The sequence below is a fragment of the Anoplophora glabripennis genome, unplaced genomic scaffold (genome assembly GCF_000390285.2).
Source record: "Anoplophora glabripennis isolate ALB-LARVAE unplaced genomic scaffold, Agla_2.0 scaffold296, whole genome shotgun sequence".
NCBI classification, from domain to species: Eukaryota; Metazoa; Arthropoda; class Insecta; order Coleoptera; family Cerambycidae; genus Anoplophora; species Anoplophora glabripennis.
The window spans coordinates 116,601-141,903 of NW_019416601.1; the positions used below are offsets into that span (position 1 = coordinate 116,601).

Genomic DNA, 25,303 nt, shown 5'->3' on the forward strand with positions numbered 1-25,303 from the left:
AAGAAACTAGATTTTCCTCATAATCTTAAAATAATCCAATGACTCACAGCATACAGAAATTTTATGGCTTGTTATTAAATGTTCCTGCCCACTGCTTATTTACATACCTACCACAATAATTAATAGGTTATTGTAATCTACCTATCAATCAATACAAATTTAAATTTAGTTAATATATAGTAAATTATATAATACATACCTGCACAAGATGAAAAATTAAAAGTTAGAAAGGAAAAACGTGAATTTAGAAAAAAATATATACTTATGAAAAAAAAAACGGAATTATTTTAGAAGCTTTTATTTAACTTGCTTTGTTAGTATGGGACAAATCTTACAACTGGATTTTAAAATAGTTATCCCCAACCGATTGAGTTGAAATTTCGCATGTACGTTTAGTTTGGAATGCAATGCATGGTTAGCTAAGTGACGTCATTCAATATGGCGGACTCCCAAATATGACGGACCAGTTATTTTTTATGCACCCCACAATATGGGTATCAAATGAAAGGGTTTACTGAGAATACGAAAATAAAATGACGTCACTAAGAGCTTGTTTAAAAAAAATTATGCATGAACTTATTTCAGTATACATGAAAAGTATCTCGCAAGATAGAGCCACATTCGATTTGATATTAATACTCACAATAAGAGGATTCGATTAAATTGATTGTCATATCTAAATCTGCTGGATAGTAATAAATGCTAAATCACCTCATTTGGAATGAAAAAATACGGATTAACACAGAAATTTTCCTTTTAAAGTAGATGTAAATGCAAAATTATAACTAAGTCCTACCCTGTTGCTGTTCTTTCGTCGGATTTCTAAGAAGGACAGAGGTAGGTAATGACTGAGACGATAAATCTTCAAACATAAAAATACATTTACATTACTACACCTATTCAGGTTTAAAATGCTTTTTCTTTTGATATTTATCTATTTAGGCACCACGGTATGCTGTCCATACTGAGTCACTACTGTTAGTCTCAGATATGATATCCACTGGTTCGTTTACAAAAGAATTTACTGTCCAAACACTAAAACACTATGGCTTTGTTGACTTTAGTGTACAAATAAGTTGAACTCCATTTCCCTTTGTCACCTATTCAGACGACTCCGTAAACACTTGTCAAATATATGTATGTACAGGGTTAGTCACTATAATCTGGCGGCAACTTATTGTGAGTTCATTTGAAATTACAAACAAATTTTTAATACAAAAGTTTTAGCTTTTTTTTATGAATTTCTATAATACAGTATTAGAAAAAACAATTGAATATGGAAATCACTAATTTAAAGAAAACAATTTTTTTAAGTGAAACACCCTATATTAGTGCATACTTAGCTTCGTTAAATTTTTCTCTTTTCAAAAATATATATGTTACTGTTTGATTCAGGAATTTTCGACATATTTCAGTTTAAAACTATTTTTGAAAAATCAGGAGGGAAAATGTCTGACGGATCGCAGTGGCTATGGACGAGGCACGTGGAACAAACAAATGACTTTCCTATAACAAACTATTTTAACAAAGAAATAACGTTTAGAGAGAACAAAAAATTTAAAGTTATTCGTTTATTTTACAAGAATAATAATAATCTAAATTAGTGTTTCTGGTGGAGACTTCTCGAAGCGAGAATTCCCGAGAAATCTGGCCTTACTCGAGACGAGAAAAAAGTGTCGAGAAATCGAAATTTAAAAATCAAGCGCGTCTTGAGTTCTTGACTGGAGTTCGTTTCGTTCATGCGTTCAATTCGTTTCTCGACAAATAACTGCGAGCGGTTAAAGTGGTTTCTCTAACAGCTCATGATTTATTTATTTTAAGTTTTTATGGCTTTAGTTTACTTTGATGATTCTTTTTTTTAATGTACATACGTAGTTATAAGTCTGTGTAGAAATTTTATTATAAGCAGATACCTAATGTTGAAGTGATAAATTAATAGGAAGAACGCTTCTGTATCTTTAAATTAAAGCTTGTTTTTTTTTTAAGATTTCTTCGGTTAAATTCCTTATTTACTATTTATTTAATTAAAAAACTGCATGATTAATGATTATTAATAATTATTATTGGAAGAAAACTACGATTCACAAACATTGAAATAAACATAAGTTTATTTCAAGAAAAAAGTAAAGAGGAGACTAAGTAAATATTTTAAAAAATGATAATGTCAAATAAAGATCTAAAAATCAACAACATAATATGTTTCATACATATATTTTCATTATCTTCAATGTTTCCTCATTTATTTGTAAAATTGTTTATCATTTTATTATAATATAGGTATTGATGTAATAATGATTGCCTTTCTACATTGCATCCAAAACATTATTGGTGTATAATTCCAATTTTTATTAAAGATTTTTAAGCAAATAGGCCATGGGTTTTTTTACCAAGTTGCTTCGTTTAGCCGCCGCTAGATGGTATCAAATGTAGCAAAAAATGTTAGTTGTTTCTGGGTAATTTTATACTTAATTTTTAAGTAATTTTCGTTTATCTTACCCTGAGATTGAGTCTAAATCTGTTGGGTAATATATGATAAAATAAATAAATAAATGCATAAACAAATAAGAAAAAAACGGCAGAAGTGGTTAATTTATATTGCGAATAGGGTGCCATCAGATGTGATGTTGCCACGTCTTAAATTTGTACTACTTCTACCTTAAGATTTCGTACACAGATTAGGAGTAGAGTTACCTATATTTTGGAGCTCAGTGTATTGATCAGACCTAATTAATCAGACAACTTGATTTTTCCGGCGTGTTTATTTTTTTACCTGTAGACAAAGAGGAAGCTGTCGCATCCACAGGTAGGCAAGGTAACACAGTTAAGGGAACCCGACTACGGGCGAGGTCCCCCGAACGATGAATTTGAGTGGGACGTTCAAAACATGGAGCGCCATTCAAAAGTTTACGTTTACAGTGTGAAACTGACCTTCTTGCGATAGGTTTTAATGACGGCGTTGCTATTTTGAATGTTTGTCAGCGCGAAATGTTTATTTATAAATTATTAATGAGTTGAGAGGATACAGTTTGTTTTGGCGAGCAGTTTCGATTGAAAAATTGCACTTGTTGTGAACATGTGGTGAGAGGTCTTGACCGTATCTCGTTCAGAGGTAAAAATTAGGTAAATATTCTTATCGATATTTTCATGTTTACCTCCATTTACTGTAGCAATAGTAATTAAATATTGATTTTATTTTTCCGATCAGCTTCTATAGTAGACTCAGATTTGTATTTTTTTTAGGTGTTCAGTCGCGTCGATTTTAAGTAGGTCTCCTTATATAAATATTTGATTATTTCTATTTAAGATAAATAATACTTGTGCTTATGATTCTCTATTTGCTGTAATCTCTATTTATTTAAATTTTGCAGTTTCAAAGAATTTTATTGAAAAGAAACATTTTTCTTGAATAGTGACTATAGGTATATTTTTTTAGATAAATATTTTTAATTAAAAAATTGTAAACATATTTGTTTTGGATTAAATTCAAAGTTTACTAAACTAAATTTTTAAGCTAAATAAGTAACATCGACGAGTAAATTTAAATATTTAAAAAAATTGGATCCAATTCAATGAACTAAATATTACATAAAAAAATATATATTTGTGAAACTTCAACAACCAAGCTTATTTCTACATTTTTGAATATTTCATGAGCTGGTTGTTAAGACGTATGTATATTACTTATCCTTATGTAGAGAGGCTAAACTAATTTGTATAAATTAAGACTATAATATTACACAAAAGAGTCCACTTATCTATCATTTCGATGTTTCGCGCGTATATTACAACGCAATAATGAAATATGAAATTATGCTAAGGAGGTAGGAAATATTTAATTCACAAAAATGTGATTAATGCTTAAAGTATAGGAGGATATCAACCACTAAAAAAGTTGACATTTTGCTTTACGGAAGTTGTTCCCAGACGCCTGCTCTTTTAAAATTTTGCTGGATTCATAGTATACCTGTGGCATTTACCTTTACTGAAAGTCAGTAGGTATGGATCGAAAAACATGAAATAAAGAATTTAAATTACCTGTTTTATTAATTGAACTTTTCCATAAAAACTGTAATAAAGCGTGAAATTACAAGCACAATTAACTATGCAAATTATAAACAATCCACAGTATACAGTATGATTAAATTACTGAAATTGGCTTTATAATTTGTTATAAATTTTATGAGCTGAATATTTCCATAATTTTTCTACATACAGCTGTAAACAAATATCAATCAAATCTTGTTCATTAAACTCTACAGATTTTTGAAATACTACACATACAGGGTGCGGCATAAGTGCGTTGAAGTACGATATCTCCGATGTTATAGAAGATACCTATTAAAAAAAGTTTTTTACAAACATTGTAGCCAACTTAAAACTACACATTTTAAAATTATTTTCGTATATGGATGTTACGTATTACCAAGGTGAACCAAACATACTATTTTTTAAATAGGACACCCTATATATTACTACAAATTTAAATTAATCTCCTCTCTCCCATGCTTCCAATATAGGATTTAATTATATTATACAGGGTATTTCAAAAGTTATGGTCAATTGTATACGAGAATCATTCCCATTTCAGCATCCTGTATACCCTACCCTAGACAAAACAACTTAACAGCAATTTTTTTGCAGGCATAACTTTTTGATATTGCTACAATTTTACGAGAAAGTGCTATTTCTTTATTAGTGCAACAGTTGAATATAGGGCGAGCCAAAACTCGAGCACATAATTTTCACCATTTTTTTAAAATGAATCACCCTGTATTTTATTTTAAAAACTGAAATGTTTTTTCATTTTTATAAATCATTTCCTATAGCTAAAATCATTAATTTCTGAGATATTTACCATTTAATAACAAAAAAAGAGTTTTTAAAGAATTCCTATTATACCTAACAAAAACAATACAATATTTTACAGTTTGTTAAACGACAAGCTAGTAATTATTACTGAATAATATTTATCTGTCATTTGCCCACGACCAACTTGTTATAATAGGAATTTTTTTAAAACTCTCCTCAATCTGATGAGTGGTTCAAAAGTTTTAAGGAAAAGCGGGAAAAAAATTCTATTTCAACGCCCCCTATCTCCGAAACGATGCGATTTAGGAAATAAGTTTATATCATGAATAAATATTATTTTAACCTATCGATTCCTGAAGTTATCCAGATTAAATCTGAATGACCCTGTATAATATATTTAATATTAGCAAACATAGTGTATGGAACTCTTTGTATCCTAGATTCTAACAAAAGTACAATTTTTCTGAATGTTTCTTTTTTCAAACTTTTTTGAGAAAATATTTTTTTTGCTTCTATACTCAGTTTTCCGAAAATTTTACACCTACACATGACCTACTACTCATTGCTGTTACTATTATTTTTATATTTCGGAAATTTGAAAATCATTAGCGATTCTTATATCGAAAATTTAAAACAAATATAATCAAACTACTCAAAATTCTATATGCCAAACGGCACCTCAATAAGTTATATATGGAACTGTCAAAGAAAAAAAAAATGTAAAATTGTTGCTCTTAAATATAAGAATATTTTACAGTGTACTATAAGGCAATTATATAAATTCTGTAAAAAATACTATAGAAAATTAAAACAAATTTTTAGAGTATGTTCAATATGTTTAATACTTTTATAAACCTTTCCCTGAAAATTTGTCATGATTCGATGGGAAAATTCTTCCTATTTCGAAATAAAATAAAATTGCTTCTAATTAAATACGACGTATGCGTTTATATTTTTCTACAGTTTGTTTGAATATTTATATAGTTAGTATGCTTTTTCTAAAGATGATAAGCTAAATCAATACATTTGACATTTTTTAAATGTATTTTTGTACAATTTTTTTCTTATTAGGTATAATCGATAGCAATAATTTTGTATACAGAAATATGTAAATTTGTTTAAATTTTACAAGTTATTATGATTAAAGCAAATATATAATCAAATGGAAACTACATTTCTATTAAAAGTTGTTATTGTAAGTGATCTTTACATTTTTTGTCGGATGACTTTTTGACTTTCTCAAAATAGCTCAGAAAATGGAAGAACTTCTATAAAAACAAATAAACATGTGTTCAATGCGAATCTAATCAAAATATAATAATTACCGAACTAATTTATATGTACTAATTTGACTTCCTACCAATAGCAGAATGAAAGTGGAAGACCACTATAGTCAGCATGGCGTGTCAAAAATAAAACTAGGAAGATTTGGATTTAGATTTACCGATTGAAAGCACTAGAGCAGAACGGTGATGTCTCTTGTTTAACTATTGTATACCGATCCTACTTTCTTTATTTCGACAGAAGCTAATTAAATGTGTCTTACATTAGGATCATTATCTAATTAAAACAAATAACAGTACATTAGGGTTATCGTCTATTAATTGTCATTCTAAAGCTTTCACAATTTATGATGATAAATCAAAGTTTGGGGAACTGTCGATGTTGTTGTAGTACGTGTATTTCAAGTGTGATTCTTTCAGGTCATTTTAAGAAACAAATTTTATATCATGTAAGTGTATGTTCCAAATTTGTAATAATTCTAAATTTATTGTCCAATAGAAAATATCCGATAATAATACAATAAGACGATTATTACTCTATAACACTACACTGCCGTTTTTAGTCCTATATTACAAAACAAAAGATTAGCTTAAATGGCATTTGCTTTTTATGAGAAATTAAAGCACCTAGTGAAATTTCTTATTCAAAAGAATATCGTTAAATCTTAAATGTTCGCAGGAAAAAGTTGGGGATCAATGGTAAATTATAGAAAAGATGTGTTGGTATAATGACGAAATATGTGCAAAATTTCAACCAAACATCTTATAAATAAGCAGAATTGTTAATGCGAAAGAAGCGTCTAAATTTAAAAAGAAATACGTAAAATTCCATTATTTTCATGGAATTAATGTGACTGAATTTACTTTGTTGTAACACCCTGTAACATGATATTAATAAAAAGGCTTCCGTATAGACTGTTTCCTTTTATTCTTATGTTAGTTGCAAAGTTAGCAAATATTGATGTGTAAATGTTAATTTAGCTGCATGTACATCTGGGTTAAATTAACGTTTAGTTAGGATTAATAATACAACCATGATAATAGATGTAGGTAGTTCGGAAGTGAACATTCGAGCGTACGTTGTGTTACGTAATGATCAAACAATTATTAGGTACACAAAAGATTACTATGCTTTTGTTTAGGTATATTGTAAATAAGCAATATTAATTTATATTGCGAATTAAACAAAGATAAACGATCATTATAGTGAAAAATATGCTACATTTATAATATTCAATTTTTGCTAAAGCCCAGAATTTGTTGGGCGTTAGACATATACAGGGTGGTCTTAAAATTGTCTCCCGATATTTTTAGGACTGATTTCAGACCATTTTTTTTTGGAAATTTAAAACTCGCAACCCCAAAAAAAAAAAGCAACGAACCAAGAACTTTTTTGGTAAGTTAAGAAGGAAAAAACAAAGTTGAACAAAAAATTTTGGTAAAACCTGGGCACCAATAAAAATTGACAAGGAAAAGTGTAGCAAAAATGAAATTAGTACTTGTCAAAAATAGAATTATGGAAAAATGAAAAAATAGGACTGATCAATAAGAATTATCTATAATTGTAGATATAGTGAAAACATACATTAATACAACAACAAGAAACCCTTCTAATTGTAAGTCGTAACTGACAAACTGCTAGATAATATTTCGAAAACAAAAATTAATCAGAGGGTATAATTGTATATATTCATATCTACCTATACATTATTTGATATTTAGTTAGTATTTATCTGTAAGTTGATGTAAATTAATAATATTGAACAACAAATGAATTTACTATACAATTTTTTAATATTAATTCAGTGATTTTGTCGATAACATGTTAATGAGGATGGTTTGAATGACACCTTTTCGAAAAATTGGAAAACGTTACAATAATTTTAATTTACTACATATATATTTATGGTTCATTCTATTATACCTTTCTATTTTAACTTTTACTTTATTGGGTTACAATTTATTTTTGTGTATGTCTTGTTACCAACTTGTTTTTATGGTGCCTATCGAAAACACTTGATTAAACATGTTTTTTTAGAAATATTTATTCACTTAAACTATTCTGATTAAAATCGTTTTTTTTTTAGATCCGTGATATATTTCACTGATACTAAGTCTTTTATTATAATATAAATCTGATTATTATGGTCCAAATTAGATACTAATTAAATAGAAATACTTACATATTTTCTAATATTCGATGTAAATAACATATGGTACAACTTGTAATTAATTTATAGAAAGTAAAGCTAAAAGAATAAATGAACTCGAGAGGATATGATATGAATTTTAATATTATCACCACACAAAAGCATAATATAGGTTTATTGATTTTAAGTATACCTACTTTAAGCAATACGTACACAGAGAAAGTGTAGGACGTTTTAAAAAAACTTTTTATTTGTTATTTATCATATCTATGTTTTTTCGATATGTTAAAACGTATAGTCTTTCCGATCTCAATTGAACAACCAAGAGGTTGGCAGTATGTACCAGGTTCGGTCGCTGACGCAGCAACTCGGCATTGAAATATTTGAAAAACTTATATTTATTTAGCCATACCCATATACCTACAGGTCTGGTCGCCCAGTTGAAAAATAAGCACACGGGTAAACGCGGCACAAACACAGCCGCACTGGGCGACCTGGTTGTCAACGAATAGCCTAGCAGTGCAGTGCAGCAATGCGGAATTTGGTGTGATCCAGGTAATTGTAATTTATTATAGGCACCTTCTATTAATCATTCATATTACAATTGCGAAAGGGAGAAATGAAAGGGATATTTTGTTTACTAATATTATTACAACATTGCATTTTACACCTTTTGAAAGGGAACAAAACGAAATTTACCATCAATATAATAAAATTGTTTGAGGACATACGTAATTAAAATATGTTGTGCAGAAAAATTTTTAGGAGCGCCTATGAAACTCATTAAATTTTATTGCTAGGCGTTTTTATACATGTTCAACTGACTTCGGAATGACTATACAAGGTATTCTATTTTAAAAAAGGATTTATGCAGATTTTATCTTGCAAAATTGAATGTATTTAACTCTTTAGAACCTAATAATTATAACCTGAAAATGTCTTTTTTGAGAGAGTTCAGAGAATAATGGAGATTTTTAATATTCTGGAGAATTAATTAATTCATCAACGTACAATATGTGACAGTGTCATAGAAGAATGCAAATATATTTTTATATGTACATATATTTTTTTGGGTTCATAAAAATATATGTATTTTTTTAGAATAATGGATGTGTGTAGACATAGCAACCTCTTTTTTTTTCAGAAATAATTATTTAATTTATTTTAATTGAAAAAACATTATTTGTTGAAAATAAATTGCCACAATATAAATAACATTCGTCCAAACATTTCAAAATAAACACTAACAGTTCCCTATTAATGTACTAATATAATTTAAGTATTCACACAAAGTGAATTAAATGCCTTAGAATGCGTGCCATTGCGTAAAACGCGATTCTGCGTGCTTTGAATGTGAAATGCATACAATTGTTTGCGATTAAGATACCAAACCGATCGTATTTATACATCCATTTGTACTTGCCAAGCGAAGAGAACTGTTTTATGTCGGTGTTTTGACCTTTTTATGACTCTTCGAATGTAAAAATATGACTGCTGAATCAGTAGAGTTCACTGCAGACCATATGTATAGGATTTAAATGCATTTGATGCAGTCAGTAGTAGAGATCATTTTCAGTTAAGGAATAGAATTATATAATTAAGGAATAATTATATAATAAATTAAAAATGTTAATCAATTTCAGCTTTTTCAAATAGGTCTAAAATTGATATCAAATTGGTTTAGTTAAGGGTTGAAGGAACATAATTTTTCTATAACAATCGTAACAAGTAGCGTAGAAAATGTGTTTCAAAGGCTCATAAGCAATTATATTTACATTCAGTTGGTTATTATCATAAATTACGACTATGCTGACCTTAATCAGTAGTTATTAAAAAAAATCTAAAGATCTTCGTCCTATCATATTATGCCGATTGTCGGCTGGGACAACTTTTTGAAAATCCATGTGTAAAATAGATGTTATTGTTACCTTTTATACATGGGTCATTACAAAGCAGTTTATCTCGACAACAGCCGAGTCATTCGCCAGAAATTAAGAGGGTATATGAAACAAATATAAAAGTTACTGTTACACTCCCCCTAACTTTAGGATTCAAGGTATATCCTTCCATACGTTTCCATTATATTAATTAGCATACATGTAACATTCTTCAACAACTAGCCTAGTGTCACCTGAAATAAGTCGAGGCTCCCCCGGACGCCAACTAGTTAGCATCCCAACTACCGGGGTGTGAGTCATACTATTATCGAAGTGCATGTAACACCCCGTAGAACTTACAAGGCACACTTCGAAGGAACCACAGCCATTACGACAGGGAACACGTGGCGCGCCCTGGGATTTGCAAAAACATAAACGAGTATGGCACATTACTCACAAATTCACAATTCATTGAACAAATGTATTCGAGCTAGCACACAGATTTAAAAATCAACCTTATTCGGGCGCTGGCCAGGCACCACTGTCACAAAAAACAACCCCTCTTAATTTCGGTATCCCGGGCTACTCATAAATTACATTATCTCAAGAGCAAATAAACACTTGGCTGGCGTATTCCGTGTGAACAGCTGATTGATTCAAAGCAACCACGATGTCTAGTGTGGTCTAGTCTGAACAGAACAATGGCAGCTTGATTTATAGGCGAAATATTTAGGATTCACATGTTTAGAATCACTTGAGAATAAAATCTAACAAACGGAAATTCCACGAACATCTAAACATCTATAAGTTCTTGTATAAACAACTGTTATATTATTATTAACATAATTTAGCTGCTCACTTTTTGTTATTTGATTACAAATGTAAATATTAAGTACTTCTACCAAAATTTATGTATACAAAAATAAATACCCTGAGATATTGGTGGACTTATTTTTAATTAAAACAATTTAAAAAGTATGAACAATACATATAAAATAGATATTTTGCATGGTAACACTACAAGTATACATGTAATGTATACCTATATCGTGAACATGTGGTAAAGCTCAACCTTGTTGTTTTATTGATACATACAATTTGTGCGTTATTTTTAACATTAAATTGTAAATTGTTCAATAGTTAGTATTTTATTGTCAAGTGATGATACAGCACTTCACTGCGTTATAGATTATTTGTAAATACACTTTTTTAATTGTATAATATTCGCATACTTACTTTTTTAAACATTGAAACATGTGATTTTCTTATTTTTGCAGGAGTGAAGTACATTCGATAGTACAGTAAATAAAATTGTCTTATTTTAAACAAAATTTAGTTTTCTTATTGATTCTACGAATATTTGAGGAAGCATAACAACTGTTTGGCATTACTTATAGCATTATTTATAACACTAAAAAAGTGCTTTCTTTTAGGTACTATTGGCATGAGCGTAGCTACAACTTTTGCTTGGGGTGGGTCGAGGCCTGCAAGCAGTATGGCTTCTAAAAAAATAAAAACAAAAAGGTCTCAGGCAATTAGCGACTTACAGTATCAAATTTGAACGTTCTAATTTGATTCTAAAAAAAAGCCGACTTCCCGATGTGACAAAGATTAGATATTTTTCTGGGGTGGGTACCGGCCTCCCCCCCAGCTACGCCCATGACTATTGGAGTTGACAGTACAGGAGGAAGATATCCTCAGTAGGCACTGAGTGCAAAAATTAAATTTAATAGATTTAAAGAAGATTGTCCATACTGGCCCAGGATATGCCGGACTGTCTATAAGCTTTAGCTTGTGTAGAATTTGGACTAATGGATATAGTAAATATAAATACATAGCCTTCATAAATGTTTGCAAGTCACGTGACCAATTTTCTTTAGAACAGTAATTTTATTTTCTTCATTTTGGCCATTAAGTTTCGGTAAAATTAAAAATCATTAAAATAGTAAGATTAAGTTTACATTAAAATACAACGTTCTATTTCATCGGCTATTATTGGCGTCATTTTTCAACCAATCAGCTATTGCATTATCTCGAGTGTAACGGTTTGCCATTGGTTATTGTAAGATTAATACAAAAGTGACTATAATAAATTAAAATTATCTGAATTACATCAAATTCCGCATTGCTGCACTGCACTGCTAGGCAATTTGTCAACCACTTGTCAACAACTGAGATTTATTGACTCTATAACTTGAACGCTATTCAAGTAATATTTCGTTTGATTTTGTTCTAATTCTTTTATATTACCGTCGTCCAGTCTAGTTACAGTACGTTGCACATTAAAAACTCAACGATTTATAAAAATCAGCGTATTGTAATTTTGTAATTTAAAGTTTTTTCCTGTAACATATGTAAAAGAAGATTGAAAGTAAAAATAAAATTGTCATTTTTCTAACAATGTACCAAATGCAAATCGGTATTGATATTTGAGTTGTTAAAGAAACCTGTACAAATAACAATGACCTTTACTGTAATACCAGCAACAGTTGACTCGTTTGACCGACAAAGAATACCAAGAATTATGCGGAAACAGACACTGAAATGACCAACGATGAATAAATTGAACTCCAAAGTAGGTTTCTGTGAGGCTAATAGATTTGTTCTTATTTCGGTTTAACTGCTTTGGTCGGCGAGTTCCAGTGAAACGTGACTATTCTGTTGGCTTATAGAAATACATAGAAGTTTTTCTTAAAAACGCGTTGGCAGTGTGGTATTGTATATACTGTCAGTTTTTGTAACGATCTTTATTAAAAGCAATAACTAGAGAAAGTAGCATATCAAAAATCGTTCATAAATTTACAACACAAAACTTTCAATGCCTTCAGATGTGTTTTTATAGAATCAAACTAATTTCTACTACAACCAATAAAAGTATAATTGATTTAGAATAGGTAGACATTTGCATTACAGTTTTATAGATAGCGATTAAAATGTAGGTATTCACAGAAGATTTTTTGAACTTCAAGAGGAGATTTTTTTTCACATTTAAATATATCTGTGTCAAGCAGGTATTTATTTATAATTTTTATATTTAAACAGGTTTATAGATTACAATTATTGGTAATTTATTCAAAATGTTATAGGGAATCCAGATTTTAGAAAATAAAAGCAGTTAAAAGGTATGTAGTTCCGAAAACCTGTTACCCAGAATGTCGGTAACAAAGTTAATGTAGGTATTTATTTGTTTTAATGAATTCCTCATAGACTTATAAGGTCGTAAGGCTGGCCAGATTTTTCGTTTATATGATGTAAAAATTTGTTACAAGTTTTGGGTTTAATCGCATATAAACATTTATTTAAATGAAACACAAACATAAGTGGATTTTAAGTAGAATTTATTTTTTTTACAATAACAAGTATGTAGTTCTCTAGCTCTATTCACTTATGAATGAATGGGACTAACCACGATGATGTTTGTGAATGGTTGTAATGGTTCGTTGCCTCTCACGATTTAAACTCACTATTTTTTTTTGTAGATTTAATAGTATGAAGAGTAAAACAAACCCTTCTCCAATTTATATAAAATACAAACTATTAGAAAGGATGACAGGTAGTTTTAAATAAATAGGTCATAAGTTAAGAACATCATGTTGAATATTTTAGTATATACACATACCTATGTGGTTTTTCGAGCCTTTGGGATCTGGATTATGTTAAGAGATACAAGGTCGGTCAAATTAAGGTAAATTTAATGACGAATAACTTGCTGAAAAGAAATTTGATGTCGTTTTGAAGTTATCGACAGTTTTATTCTTTTAATCGAAAACGGAAAGTATAATAATAATTATTTTGTACCGTTTAATATTATTAATTATTTTTTTACCCAACTTTTCATCCAAATTGTTGGAAGTGCTCTTATATAGGTAAAAGTAAGCTTGAATTGATATTCGACTGTTCCAAAACACTTTCTTTTAGTGACCCAAAGCAATCTACATCGGTCTATTTTTATGTAAGTAATCTGTACATAAACTGAATACACTTTATGGTATATAATACAGAAATAATAAAAGAAAGATGGATTTCACAGTGTCTAACGACACTTACAGTGTCTAACGACACTTACAGTGTACGATAATAATTCAATAAACAAAAAAATCTGAACAAAAAATTTAGATAAATTTGGAACGAATACACTGAAGATGAATTTTTCGAGACAAAATGTCTGAATTTGGTTCGAGCTGAGGCAGCACAGTATTGGGGGGTCATGAGGGCTTACAAAAAATGTAATAAAATTTCAAGGGTCGTATTTAAAAAAAATTAAGTTGATGATGGTCCTGGAGAGACGAAACGTTACATATAAAAATTGATTATGCCATTCGATAGAGGGCAAAAAGTGGCCATAAGAAAGTGTTCTTCTTTTTTCAATATCACGTCAAACAAAGCTGAAATGAAACAAAAACGGATTTCCAAAATTTCGGTTTTTTTCAAATATTTCGAAAACTAATCATGTTAGCCTTGATTTTTTAGAGGCATAATGTTGGTCTCCTGATTACGCAACTTTGCTCCCATTTAAGCTTCTTCGTACCTCTTACCGTTTCCGAGATCACTGTAGTGAGAAGCGAATTTGTAACAGCCTGTTATTATAATTTTTTACCTTTAGCAGAAAACTTTTTTAGGGACGCCTATGGAACTCATTAAATTTTATTGTTAGGCGTTTGTATACTTGTTCAACAGACTTAGGAAAAGACTATATTGAGAAATTATTATAATTATTAGAAAAGCATTAAATAATTGATAAAAGATAGAGGAAATTATGAAACGATCAGCGGAATTACATTATGTTCGAGTGAAGTGCAATATACAAATCAGGTTTTATATTATTAATGCACAAACTTATTTCCATAGCTTACATAGTGTAATTCAAACCAGGATGTATTACTATAATGAACCTTTATAAAACATACCTAATTATCTTATATAAAATGACAACCTATTAATTTATTGTAGTTGGAGAAGTAGGGACCTCCGGCATCATTTATTATGATTATGATTAATAGGTATACAAATTTTGCTTGTTTAATGGTTTAAGTTAGATAAAAAATACCATTGCTTCAGTAGCTGATTAGATATATGCCATTAAATAAATAATTATTTTCATTTTATTATTGAAGAAAGAAATATAATCAATCAAAAGCCAGTCGATATTTTGAACAATTATGTTTGCTTCTATTCATTTGGCACTCAACAATTTAGTGAATGACTATGACTAGAAAATGTGCTATTAAACAATTCAAATAAATATTTATCATCATCATTAATAATAAACACATTACCGCATAGCTTTTTACAAATAAGCATGGCAGTTACTAAAAATTGCTTTCAGAAATATGAATCTGTAAAATGTTTAAAAAATAGTGCAACAAACCTCTGTATTACCTTAAAGAATCCTTAACCACTGTTTAAAATTAAAACGTCGCGAATACATGTTCATATGAACTTTTTAATATTTTTTAAATCTTTAGTTGTAATATTTTATCGTTGGAACATTGCAACGTCCTGTGTACCAGGTGTCTAATAAAAAACATCACGAAGGGATAAAACATTTTTTACCTGTTTAACAAAGGTTTATTTTTTAAATCCGGCTATGTATGATTTCAATAACCAAAATATTACCGAATACTTATTTATAATTTGATTATTCCAACCTTGTCGTATGCACTATGAAAGGAAAGACAGTAAAAAAAAACACAAACTTTATAAATGTTAAGCTAATTATTACTCTGTTCTTTATTGAAAGGCAGCAACAACCGCTTGTCACTAAAGGTATATGTTAAAAAAATTAGTTTGTTTCAGTAATATTTTCACGACAATTATCGCTAATCAATTGTTTTTTAAAGTCGATTAAAAATATGTCGTAGTTTGCAACGTTTGTTACCAGATACTCGGTAACAAAGGTTTGTTATTATCATTATTAGTAATTTTTTAACTTAAAACCGCTAGTTCAAATTCTAAAAAGCAGTGGGTACCTTGTATTAATTATACTTAGATATTATATTAAGGTCACCGGGTCGCAGTTGTTGACGCAAGTTGAAAAACCATCACTCACATATTTGCTAATATGTGATGTCTTTGTGATAATATATTGTGGCCAATTAATACATATGTAGAACAGCGCATTGAAAATATTTGCTGTAAAAAAAAAAACTAATAACTTAACATCTGTGTGTCAATTAATAGTTAGAAGGGATCAATATTTTAATCAGAGTACGTTAACAATGTGTATATTGTTGCAAAATGTTTTTCAAAAAATCATGGTTTCATACTTATTTTATAAAGCTGTAGGTGTTGTGGTTTCTGCTGGTCGGATTTTCACAATTATACTGTTGCAATTAGCGTATTCTTATTTCCTAATTTTTTGCAACACTGCAGAAAATAGTTTAGTCAAATTAGCGGGTTCGTAATTTGATCATTATTTGAACTACGTAGATAAAAATAACTATATGTACACGGTGTCTCAAACTCGATACTACTGTGAGGATACAAAAAATTTAAATAAAATTTGAAACACGTGACACGTGGTGTTAAATGGGATGAAGTAAGCTCCATTTTCAATAGGATTATCTTTGGGATTTCACAGAAACGACTAATGACGCCGTCAATTATATTTTTTCCAGAAACATACCTAAATGTTTTTCCTGTTAACAAGCTCTTTATTAGAGAATTTTTTTGTAATACTTCCGGTTTAAAAGTTATAAGCAATATCGTCCTAAAGAGTGTCAAAAGAAATACCACCTACAAACCACATTAGCGATAGAAGGATCAAGTAGTCGTTGGAAAATAATTGAATGTTCGTTGTTTAAAGTGCATAAATGTCATTAAGAATAAACGAAAGGATTAAACTCGATAATTCTTTAATACAGTTAAAACAAAAGGTAACTAAACTTAAAAAATGAGGCAAACGCTTTCATACTAGATACATATTATAATCTATTCTCTATATGACCTCCTCTCATTTCAAGACACATATCCAGTCTTCGCCTGACTTCTTTGTGGATTGCGTTTATTAACATTTCGCCGTTGAATTTATTACAAGCGTTTGTGATTTCTTCTTTCAAATGATTAGTATCTCGCGACACAAAAAAATCGAAGGGTGTTAGATCTGTTGACTTTCTGGACCACTGAATAGGTCCATTAACCCAATCATAGGTTTCTCCTTAGCTGCAAAGACACATTCTCCAGAATTGCAGGAAGTTCTTGTAGGAAATTTAGATAACTCACGCTATTCAATGTATGTTCATAAAAATAAGGTCCAATTACCTAAATGCCTACCAATGTGGGGATTTTCAATGGACCAGTCGTGTTCGTTGCTCTTGTTTGGCAAACCGTTACTGACAAACCGACTTTCGTCCCTCCAAAGAAAGTGCCGAAAAAGGTTCTGATCAACAGTTTCTACATTTACTACAATTTGAGCTATAAAATTAAGTCTGTTTTCAATGTGACGCTCAGGCAAATACTCCAAATTGTGAATTTTGTAGTCATGATACCCACTGGGTAAGACCATTGGTCTTTAAAATTCGTTGAACGGCTGATTTATCCAAATTCAATTTCCGGCTAGCCTGCCGTATAGAATTTCGTGAATTTTGCGAAATGTTGTACCTAACAGCCTAACTGTATTAACATTGTTTCTTACCTTTCGGTCAATTAGTTCTGACATTGCCAGTTTATAATATGTTCATATTTTGTAAATACTTAATTCAAACTTATACTATGATTAATATATTTTTTACAGATTTCTTCGTCTCTCTGATCTGCCCAAAATGTCTATAAGTGGTTATACGTGTATACGATTCGTCTTTTGTTGGGTTAACGTATTATTTTGGGTAAGTGTGCTTCAATTTTCTCTCTTTGTTAGAATCAAAATTACCTTTTACTAAATTAATAGTTCACGTATCTATTTGATTAAGACTATCGTCGAAACACCCTATACTTTGACAGTAATGTATGTAAAATAAAGTAGGTCATGCTATTTAAAAAGGGATTTTATTTCTCCCTTGTTTTTGAATTCTCCTTTTTTGTAATACCTTGTACAATTATTTCTGTGTAATTGTATCAATAGCTTTAATTTTTGTCATAAAATCTAAGTAGTTCAAGAAACATTTGATTCTTTTATTTACGATTAACGAGAATACAGTTATAAATACCAATATAACTTACTTAGTTCTATTTTAAAACTGTAATATAGCATTGAAATGTATGCTTTAACAGCTGTTTTAAAAAACAGTACATTTGGATTTCCTGTAAAATTATATAAATTTTACTAAGACCGGTTTGTCTAATAATGCTGTAGATATTTATTTAAACCAAATTGATTTAACCATGGCAAGATACAATTTTCTTGTATAATTTTGTGGGACTGCTTTTTCAGTTTCTTGTAACTGCTACGAATTAATGAGGACGTTTCGATTTTTTTCACGTAACAGTAAATAAAATAGCAATAAATGCAACGAAGCTAGCACGGATTTGTCAATTGTAATAATTTCCCAGTATTGTAATAGTGTGGTTCCGTAATGTTCTCCATATAACCAGTTTCTAATTTCTATTCTCACGTATTGCACAACGAATTGCAGAGAGTCACGATAATTGAAAACAGAGGTATATTCTTCTCATTATCTCATTCAATAGAATTCTTTAGTCGTCCATGTAAATGAGCCTCAGAAATAATTATGACGGTGTTTGATTTTCTTACGACGTAAAAAATGAAACTAGAAATGTAAACGTGAACATACAGGGTGTCTGGAGGCGAATGGGCTACAACGGTAGTAAAAATAAACAAATTCAGATCAAGTTAGCTTAGTACAATTTTGCTTCCTAAAGAAGTCTTCGAAGAAATTTTTATTCCATTTTAATATATATTTTATTAAATTTTAAAGAGGATTTTTTAGGTTAGGTAAATATAAGTCATTAAGAAGAAGAAAGATGCAAATCTTTCATGTGAATACGCTGTAGAGAGGCCAATGGCGAAATGGCCAATTTTTGAGCATTGTGCCGAATTAATATCCCTGGACTCTCAGCAACACTCTCACGGCCAGAGTGTTTAAGATCACTAACTGATCCAATCTCCCTGAATTTTCAATTAATCTCTTCACAATTGATGAAGTTAAATCACTATTCCGGATCATATTTTGAACGAAAATTGGTAACGTAGCTGCCAAATGTTCATTATTTTAAAAATATTACCCAGCAATAGAAACATTCTTTCGTGTGGCGCTCCATTTTTAATAATCCTGAACTGTCACGCTGTCCTTTTTTCGTTGACAACACTTTACCGCACAAATGGCGCGAAATTCAAATCTTGCGCGAATTTGGGACACCCGATATATACCACAGAAAATAGAGTATTGCTGTTCTAACCATATGATTACATTTAACAGTTTTCCATTGAGCATATTCACATATTACTAAGAATGTAAATAATTATTCAAAAAATAAGCTCTTCTGCATTCGAAAGGGCTCAAGACAATTTTATTCAGTTTTTACTTTAAATTTATGTATAAAAATCGTAATTACTATTTTTCTCTTATTCCAATTTCTCACCTAATTTTTAGTTAGGAAAAGTAATAATACTCACTGAACCGTATATTTTTTATTGTATAATCATACAGATATGCATGCTTTACATTTTACAATAGCGTTACCGATATAATTATATGGCAATTACACATTTTTCACCAGAAATATTCATGCCTGATGCTGAAAATGTTAGGAATGTTTCCTTCCAAGTAAAAAAAAATTGTTTAATACCTCATATTTACTGTTTTTAGAATTTGTTCAAATATGTAATGATCATATTTTTATCCAAACGATATCGATCGAAAAAAAATCAAGTAAGTAGGTACAAGTTAAAACTGAATTATGAAAAAATGTTTTTTTATTGTTAGTGATGCAAAAAAATTACTTTTCATTGTAAATGTACGGTTAATAAACAACAAATTATGACATATCCAGAGTAGCAAAATGTATAAATGCTGTTCAGTTAAATTTACGTATCAAATAAATAATGTTTGTTAAATACGATTAATTATAGTTCTATTTCGTGTAATAAAATGTAGCGCGGTCTAATTGATTTTACCAACTAAAAGAAAAACTATTATTTAATTATTTTGTTAAGTAAGTACCTACTAGGAGAAAATAATAGAAGTGTTTATGCAACTAAAGTCATTCACCTATTTGAAATTTTCAAAAAGATGCTTATATTTTGGAGAAACCTGTACACAATTAATAGTTTTCTTCGCTTTGAATTCAGATTATGGTAATAACGTCTGTTTTTCTGAAATATCTGCAATTATTAAATTTATTGGTGTATTTTATAACCTATTGTAAAATTGTGATTAGGTACGTTTTCAAGAAACGAATTTCATTTTGTCGAATGCAATTTTCTTGCTCATTTAATAATTGTGTAATTTGTTAACACTTTATCCACTTTCTACCTAGGCGTTCTATTTCATAGCTCTTGTTTGAGTTGACCTCAACAGTGACCTTATGTTAACAATTATACAGTAGTAGATGTTAAATGTAATAATTCGCAATTATTTTTATGAGGTTAACTCATATCTTAATAGTAGAGCGGTTTATAATTCCCGAATTTTATTGTTTGTTAATAATTCTTGCAAATACTTATACATTTCCTTACAATAAGAATTTATTTTGGTCCCAGCATTTTAATGAAATACTTTAATATAAATATGATTGATTACAAACATAGGCACTAGAAAGTATATAGGTATACATATTTTCTAGAAAAAAAATATTAGATACATACTTGAATATAGGTCCCATTTTCTTTTGTTTCAAAGTTGTAACAATTTTAAATTGGCGATTGAAACTGTAATAACAATAACCTTAAATATTACAGTGATAAATATTCAAATTTAGCCTCCTAGCCTGGATACATAATTCATAATGACGAATTAACAACAGACTGAAATGGGAGATAGTAAATGCCATTTTAAATAAAATGGACATGAACCCGAAAATGTTAAGTAAACAGGTTACAATACAAGGGTGATAAAGGTACTAAAAAACCCATGTTTTTAAATAACTTCGAAATAGTCAATTGTGATAGTCATATCGGGTAATATTTTTTGTTTTTTTTTTGTTGTTTTTTTATTTTCAAAAAATTTTTTGTGACATTTGCGGTAAAATAATCTAAATTTATGTCAATAAGATCAGCCGCAGATCGTTTTGGCACAAAGGATTTTCTATTTTAAACATCATTTTTCTTTTCAGATCGGCAGAAGTATCTAGTCAAAAATATAAATATATTAAAAAGGTTCTGCTTTTCTAAATGTTTATAATTCCATCTTTACAGATATCAGGATGCGGTCTTCTGGGAGTTGGAATTTGGTTAAGGATAGCATACGAAGGATACGCATCCTTAATGCCACAGTACGCGCTTTTGAGTGCTGACTCCTTAGCTATTGCATTTGGGACCATAACGTTCATATTTTCGTTTTTTGCTTGCTGTGGATCGTGGTTCCAGAACAAGTGCATGTTAGTAACTGTAAGTAGATCCCCAAAAATAGGTTTATACCATCTCGTTTGTACTTTTCTCTAAATATCTGTTGAGTCAATTAAAAATCTATTTATACAGTGTGGAATAAAATGAAATGTTTTATTTTTGAACTACAGGTTTTTAAAATAAAAGAGAAAATGACAATAATTTTTTTAAATTGTAAATTATGTAAATGCCATGTATAATGTATTTCAAATTGGGCTCACTATTATGATGGTTAGTATTTTCAAAAAACTATTCCAGCTGCCAATTCTTAAGATACGATTATTATTTATCAGTTTTACTTTGAAAATTTCTTGTTTGTTAGTAATTTACACGAAATTTGTGGGTCTCTTTGTTAATATAAAAAATACATAATGCTTTTTTCATATTTTGAAATAGTATGTGACTTATGAATTAATCTTTCTGTTTTCAGTATTTTGTCCTGGTTGTATTTATTTTCGTAGCTGAGTTTTTGGTAGGAGCTCTAGCGTTCATATACAGAGAAAGTTTGAAGCACACGTTAAGGGAAGAACTTAGGGACGGGCTTCTACACCATTACAATATGACTTCTGACGGTCCTAGCAGTTTGGTCCATATTTGGGACAATATTCAGACCCAGGTAAAAATATTCATAAATTCACATTTTTATTATCACCTAATTTGTTCAAGAAATGTTATCCAAAATTATAACACGAATTGAACCAAATGTATTAGGTTGTAGATTGTGTAGATAAGGGAAAACTATCAGGTAATTACTAATATAATGAATTGTCACGGAGCATGCCTCTATATCAGATGAATATGAAAAGAGTTAAAATACTTATAAATAAATATTTTAATAAAATGTAGAAAACAACTATGAATTTTAAAATGCGCTTATCGATTTTTTCGTTCATACTTATTTTGCTAACTTATCACAAAATGGATAGGAAAATGTGTACTACATATTACAAAATGTGAAATAATAATAAATATTGATAATGTTTACTATAACTTTCTCAAATTCACTTACGTACAAGATGTGATCGGTCCTTAAACACGTTTAGATAATAAAAGGGATTATTTTAAATTTATTAAGGATTTTAGAAATACCATTTCTTCTCAATTTCCGCTAATATTTACCCCAGAACCTTATTCTTCAGTTCGGCTGTTGTGGTATAGAAAATTATGAGGACTGGTACATGATAGATGCCTGGCCTGACGAAAAATGGGTGCCAGACTCTTGCTGTCTACCAGCGAGTTACGATTTGAATTGTGGCAGGATCAAGGACTCTGGACTGTACGTTCATGGGTGCTTCACTCAGATCTACAGCTGGTTCCTCCAAAGGCTGGATATCATCGGAGTTGTTGGGCTGATGGTGGCATTTATCCAGGTAAGTACATAAAACCGTTTTACTAATTTGATGTTTCGATCAACCAAACTCCAAATCAGGGAATCAGTAGGGTAGAATTGAATTCGGAGAGGGTAGTTTCACATTCCCAGACTAATAGATGACAAAAGGTTGATTATTTTCCTGTTATTTGGTGAAAAAAAATTGTAACTTTGTCACAAGTCTATGTTTAAGTATTCTTTCAGACTGCAAAGGAAGTTCTCATTTAGGGAAAGTTGAGACATAAGTACTGTTTTTGCAAGATTAATACGTCTCAAAACACACTTAATGGAAGCAACGTCATACTTGTGTAGGTATCTGTAAATTGTATTTGATGTAAATTATTTGCTTCTGGTATTTGCATATACATAATTAAATGTTACGAATTCGCTATATGTGATCTTGCCTCCCCATATCATGTATCAAGCATTCTTATCTATAAAAGGTTTGCTAGGTGCACAGAAAAAACGTTATGAGACATAGAAAATTATTTAATCTGCAGGTTTTCATAATATTTTTGGTGTAACATATACCTTCGTATTAAATTATATACACATGCATATTTGTTTTTTTATTATAAAAATCTAGCAGTCCTTCCAGTCTACCTTAATTACAATGGTTTATTTGCTAGTAGCTAGTAGCTAAAGTTTAAATAAAAAGAATGAAAGAATGTGATTTTACTGTAAAATTACACTAGCGTACACTATCATTAGCGTATTTTATCTTGTTTTGTTTAATCTTGGCATTTTCTAGTTGTAGTAAGTATTTTTATTGTTTTTCTTGATATAATTTTAAGTTACTAATTACTTTAAAAGTCAATATTGTTCTATAAATTTAAAAATATAAATTCTATAATTCTATTAGTTTATCACTTGGGGTCTTAAAGTTCTTAAATATTTCTAATATTGCCAGAATATCGCGATATTTAAGATCATGACAAAAAAGATATTTTTTTGGCACTTATGTATGTCTAAAGTACATAAGGTCGAAAATCGATCTAGTAAAAGTACTGAGAAATTCTTCATGACAATGTGCACTATCAGGAATTGTCTATTATTTGGCGTATGTGACGTCACTACTAAAAAGGTCTATTGAGAGCATAATTATCCACAGTGAAATTTAATAATTTGAATTTGCACACTGAAAAGATACTCATAATATTCCCTCATTTGTTTCTATTGTAATGTTTTTCTTTATGTTTGTTGCTGTTGTTTTTTTTTGGTCTATATTGCCTTGAATATAATTTTATCTAAACGGAAGCCAGGAACTCGTCCAGTTTAAGTTATAATCTCATTAAGTTTCTGCTGTTTGTTTATTTTTTATTAGTTATTTCTCAGTACAAAAGTATTGTAAAAAAATTGTAAACATGTAACATTCAAAGAAAAAATATATAACAAATAACATCCTTGAAAAAGATTTTTCATGACGATTGGACCTCAATGGCCCACAATTTTAAAAAAAATAAACGTGATGATTACTACATGACAAAACGTTGCTCAGAAAGGGAGAAAATTGAATTGTTTTGAAAAATGTATTTCTATTTTTGTGTATATCTCTCCAGATAAACCCGGAAAGCATTAAAAATAAAACTTTAAATTTACACATATTTTAAAATATCTCAAAAACTAATAAATCTCTCTACTTTCGTACTTTTCTGTATAGCAGTATCGCAACCAATCCGAAATGCTGTTCAAGTATAAAAAAATATTTATTTTTGTTAGTTTCTGCCGTCAGCAGGTTGCAAAGTGTTTATAATTCTGGGAATATAGTTTGATAGAGAATTTTGTGAATATATTTGCTTGATATTTGTCGTTTTTACTAATTTTTATAATTTATATTTTTTTATTTACTTTCTATCTTTGTAATTTTTTTAGTTGTATGGTCTAATCTCCTCCATGCTGTTATTCTGCACGGTGAAGCACAAAAGGACATCGAGGACGTACAAATCCTATTCATAATACTAAGTACATATTAATTAAAACATTATTTCGAAATAGTGTTTTTGATAACATGTCTGTTTATTTGTGTATCACGTCATTGATGACCTGTGACCTGCAAGGCTGATTCTGTCATTTTCGTACATGTGTTGTTATACAAATAAAGAAAAATAATTTATATTTAATTATGAAAATAATATTAGATATATGTACTGTTTGTTGCAAACATTTGATGTTAATTCCTTCTAGCTTTAATATAGGTAGGTATTTAATATTTTATATTGTCTTGTTGTCCATGTTTATAAATGTATTGTACATAATGTTTTATCTAATAGAAAATTTATATGTAAATGTTAATAAACAATAAGTTATTTGGTATA

The 25,303-nt window shown here is 29.5% G+C and overlaps 1 protein-coding gene across 1 annotated transcript; it reads left to right on the forward strand.

Annotated features, from left to right (window-relative positions):
- The first annotated feature begins 2,924 nt into the window (after positions 1-2,924).
- On the forward strand, positions 2,925-25,303 carry LOC108912583 (tetraspanin-9). Its single transcript, XM_018717845.1, has 6 exons — positions 2,925-3,120; positions 17,852-17,942; positions 21,431-21,622; positions 22,050-22,235; positions 22,759-22,989; positions 24,861-25,303. Exons 2-6 carry the CDS (start codon positions 17,880-17,882, stop codon positions 24,942-24,944), a joined length of 756 nt encoding a protein of 251 aa, XP_018573361.1. The 5' UTR covers positions 2,925-3,120; positions 17,852-17,879; the 3' UTR covers positions 24,945-25,303.

What these genes read in the sequence shown, in the direction of transcription:
- LOC108912583 (XM_018717845.1), top strand. Translation starts at nt 17,880, where the DNA reads ATGTCTATAAGTGGTTATACGTGTATACGATTCGTCTTTTGTTGGGTT. An exon ending in ACAAGTGCATGTTAGTAACT is followed by an intron (nt 21,623 to 22,049) that starts GTAAGTAGATCC and finishes TTCTGTTTTCAG; the next exon opens with TATTTTGTCCTGGTTGTATT. An exon ending in TGATGGTGGCATTTATCCAG is followed by an intron (nt 22,990 to 24,860) that starts GTAAGTACATAA and finishes TAATTTTTTTAG; the next exon opens with TTGTATGGTCTAATCTCCTC.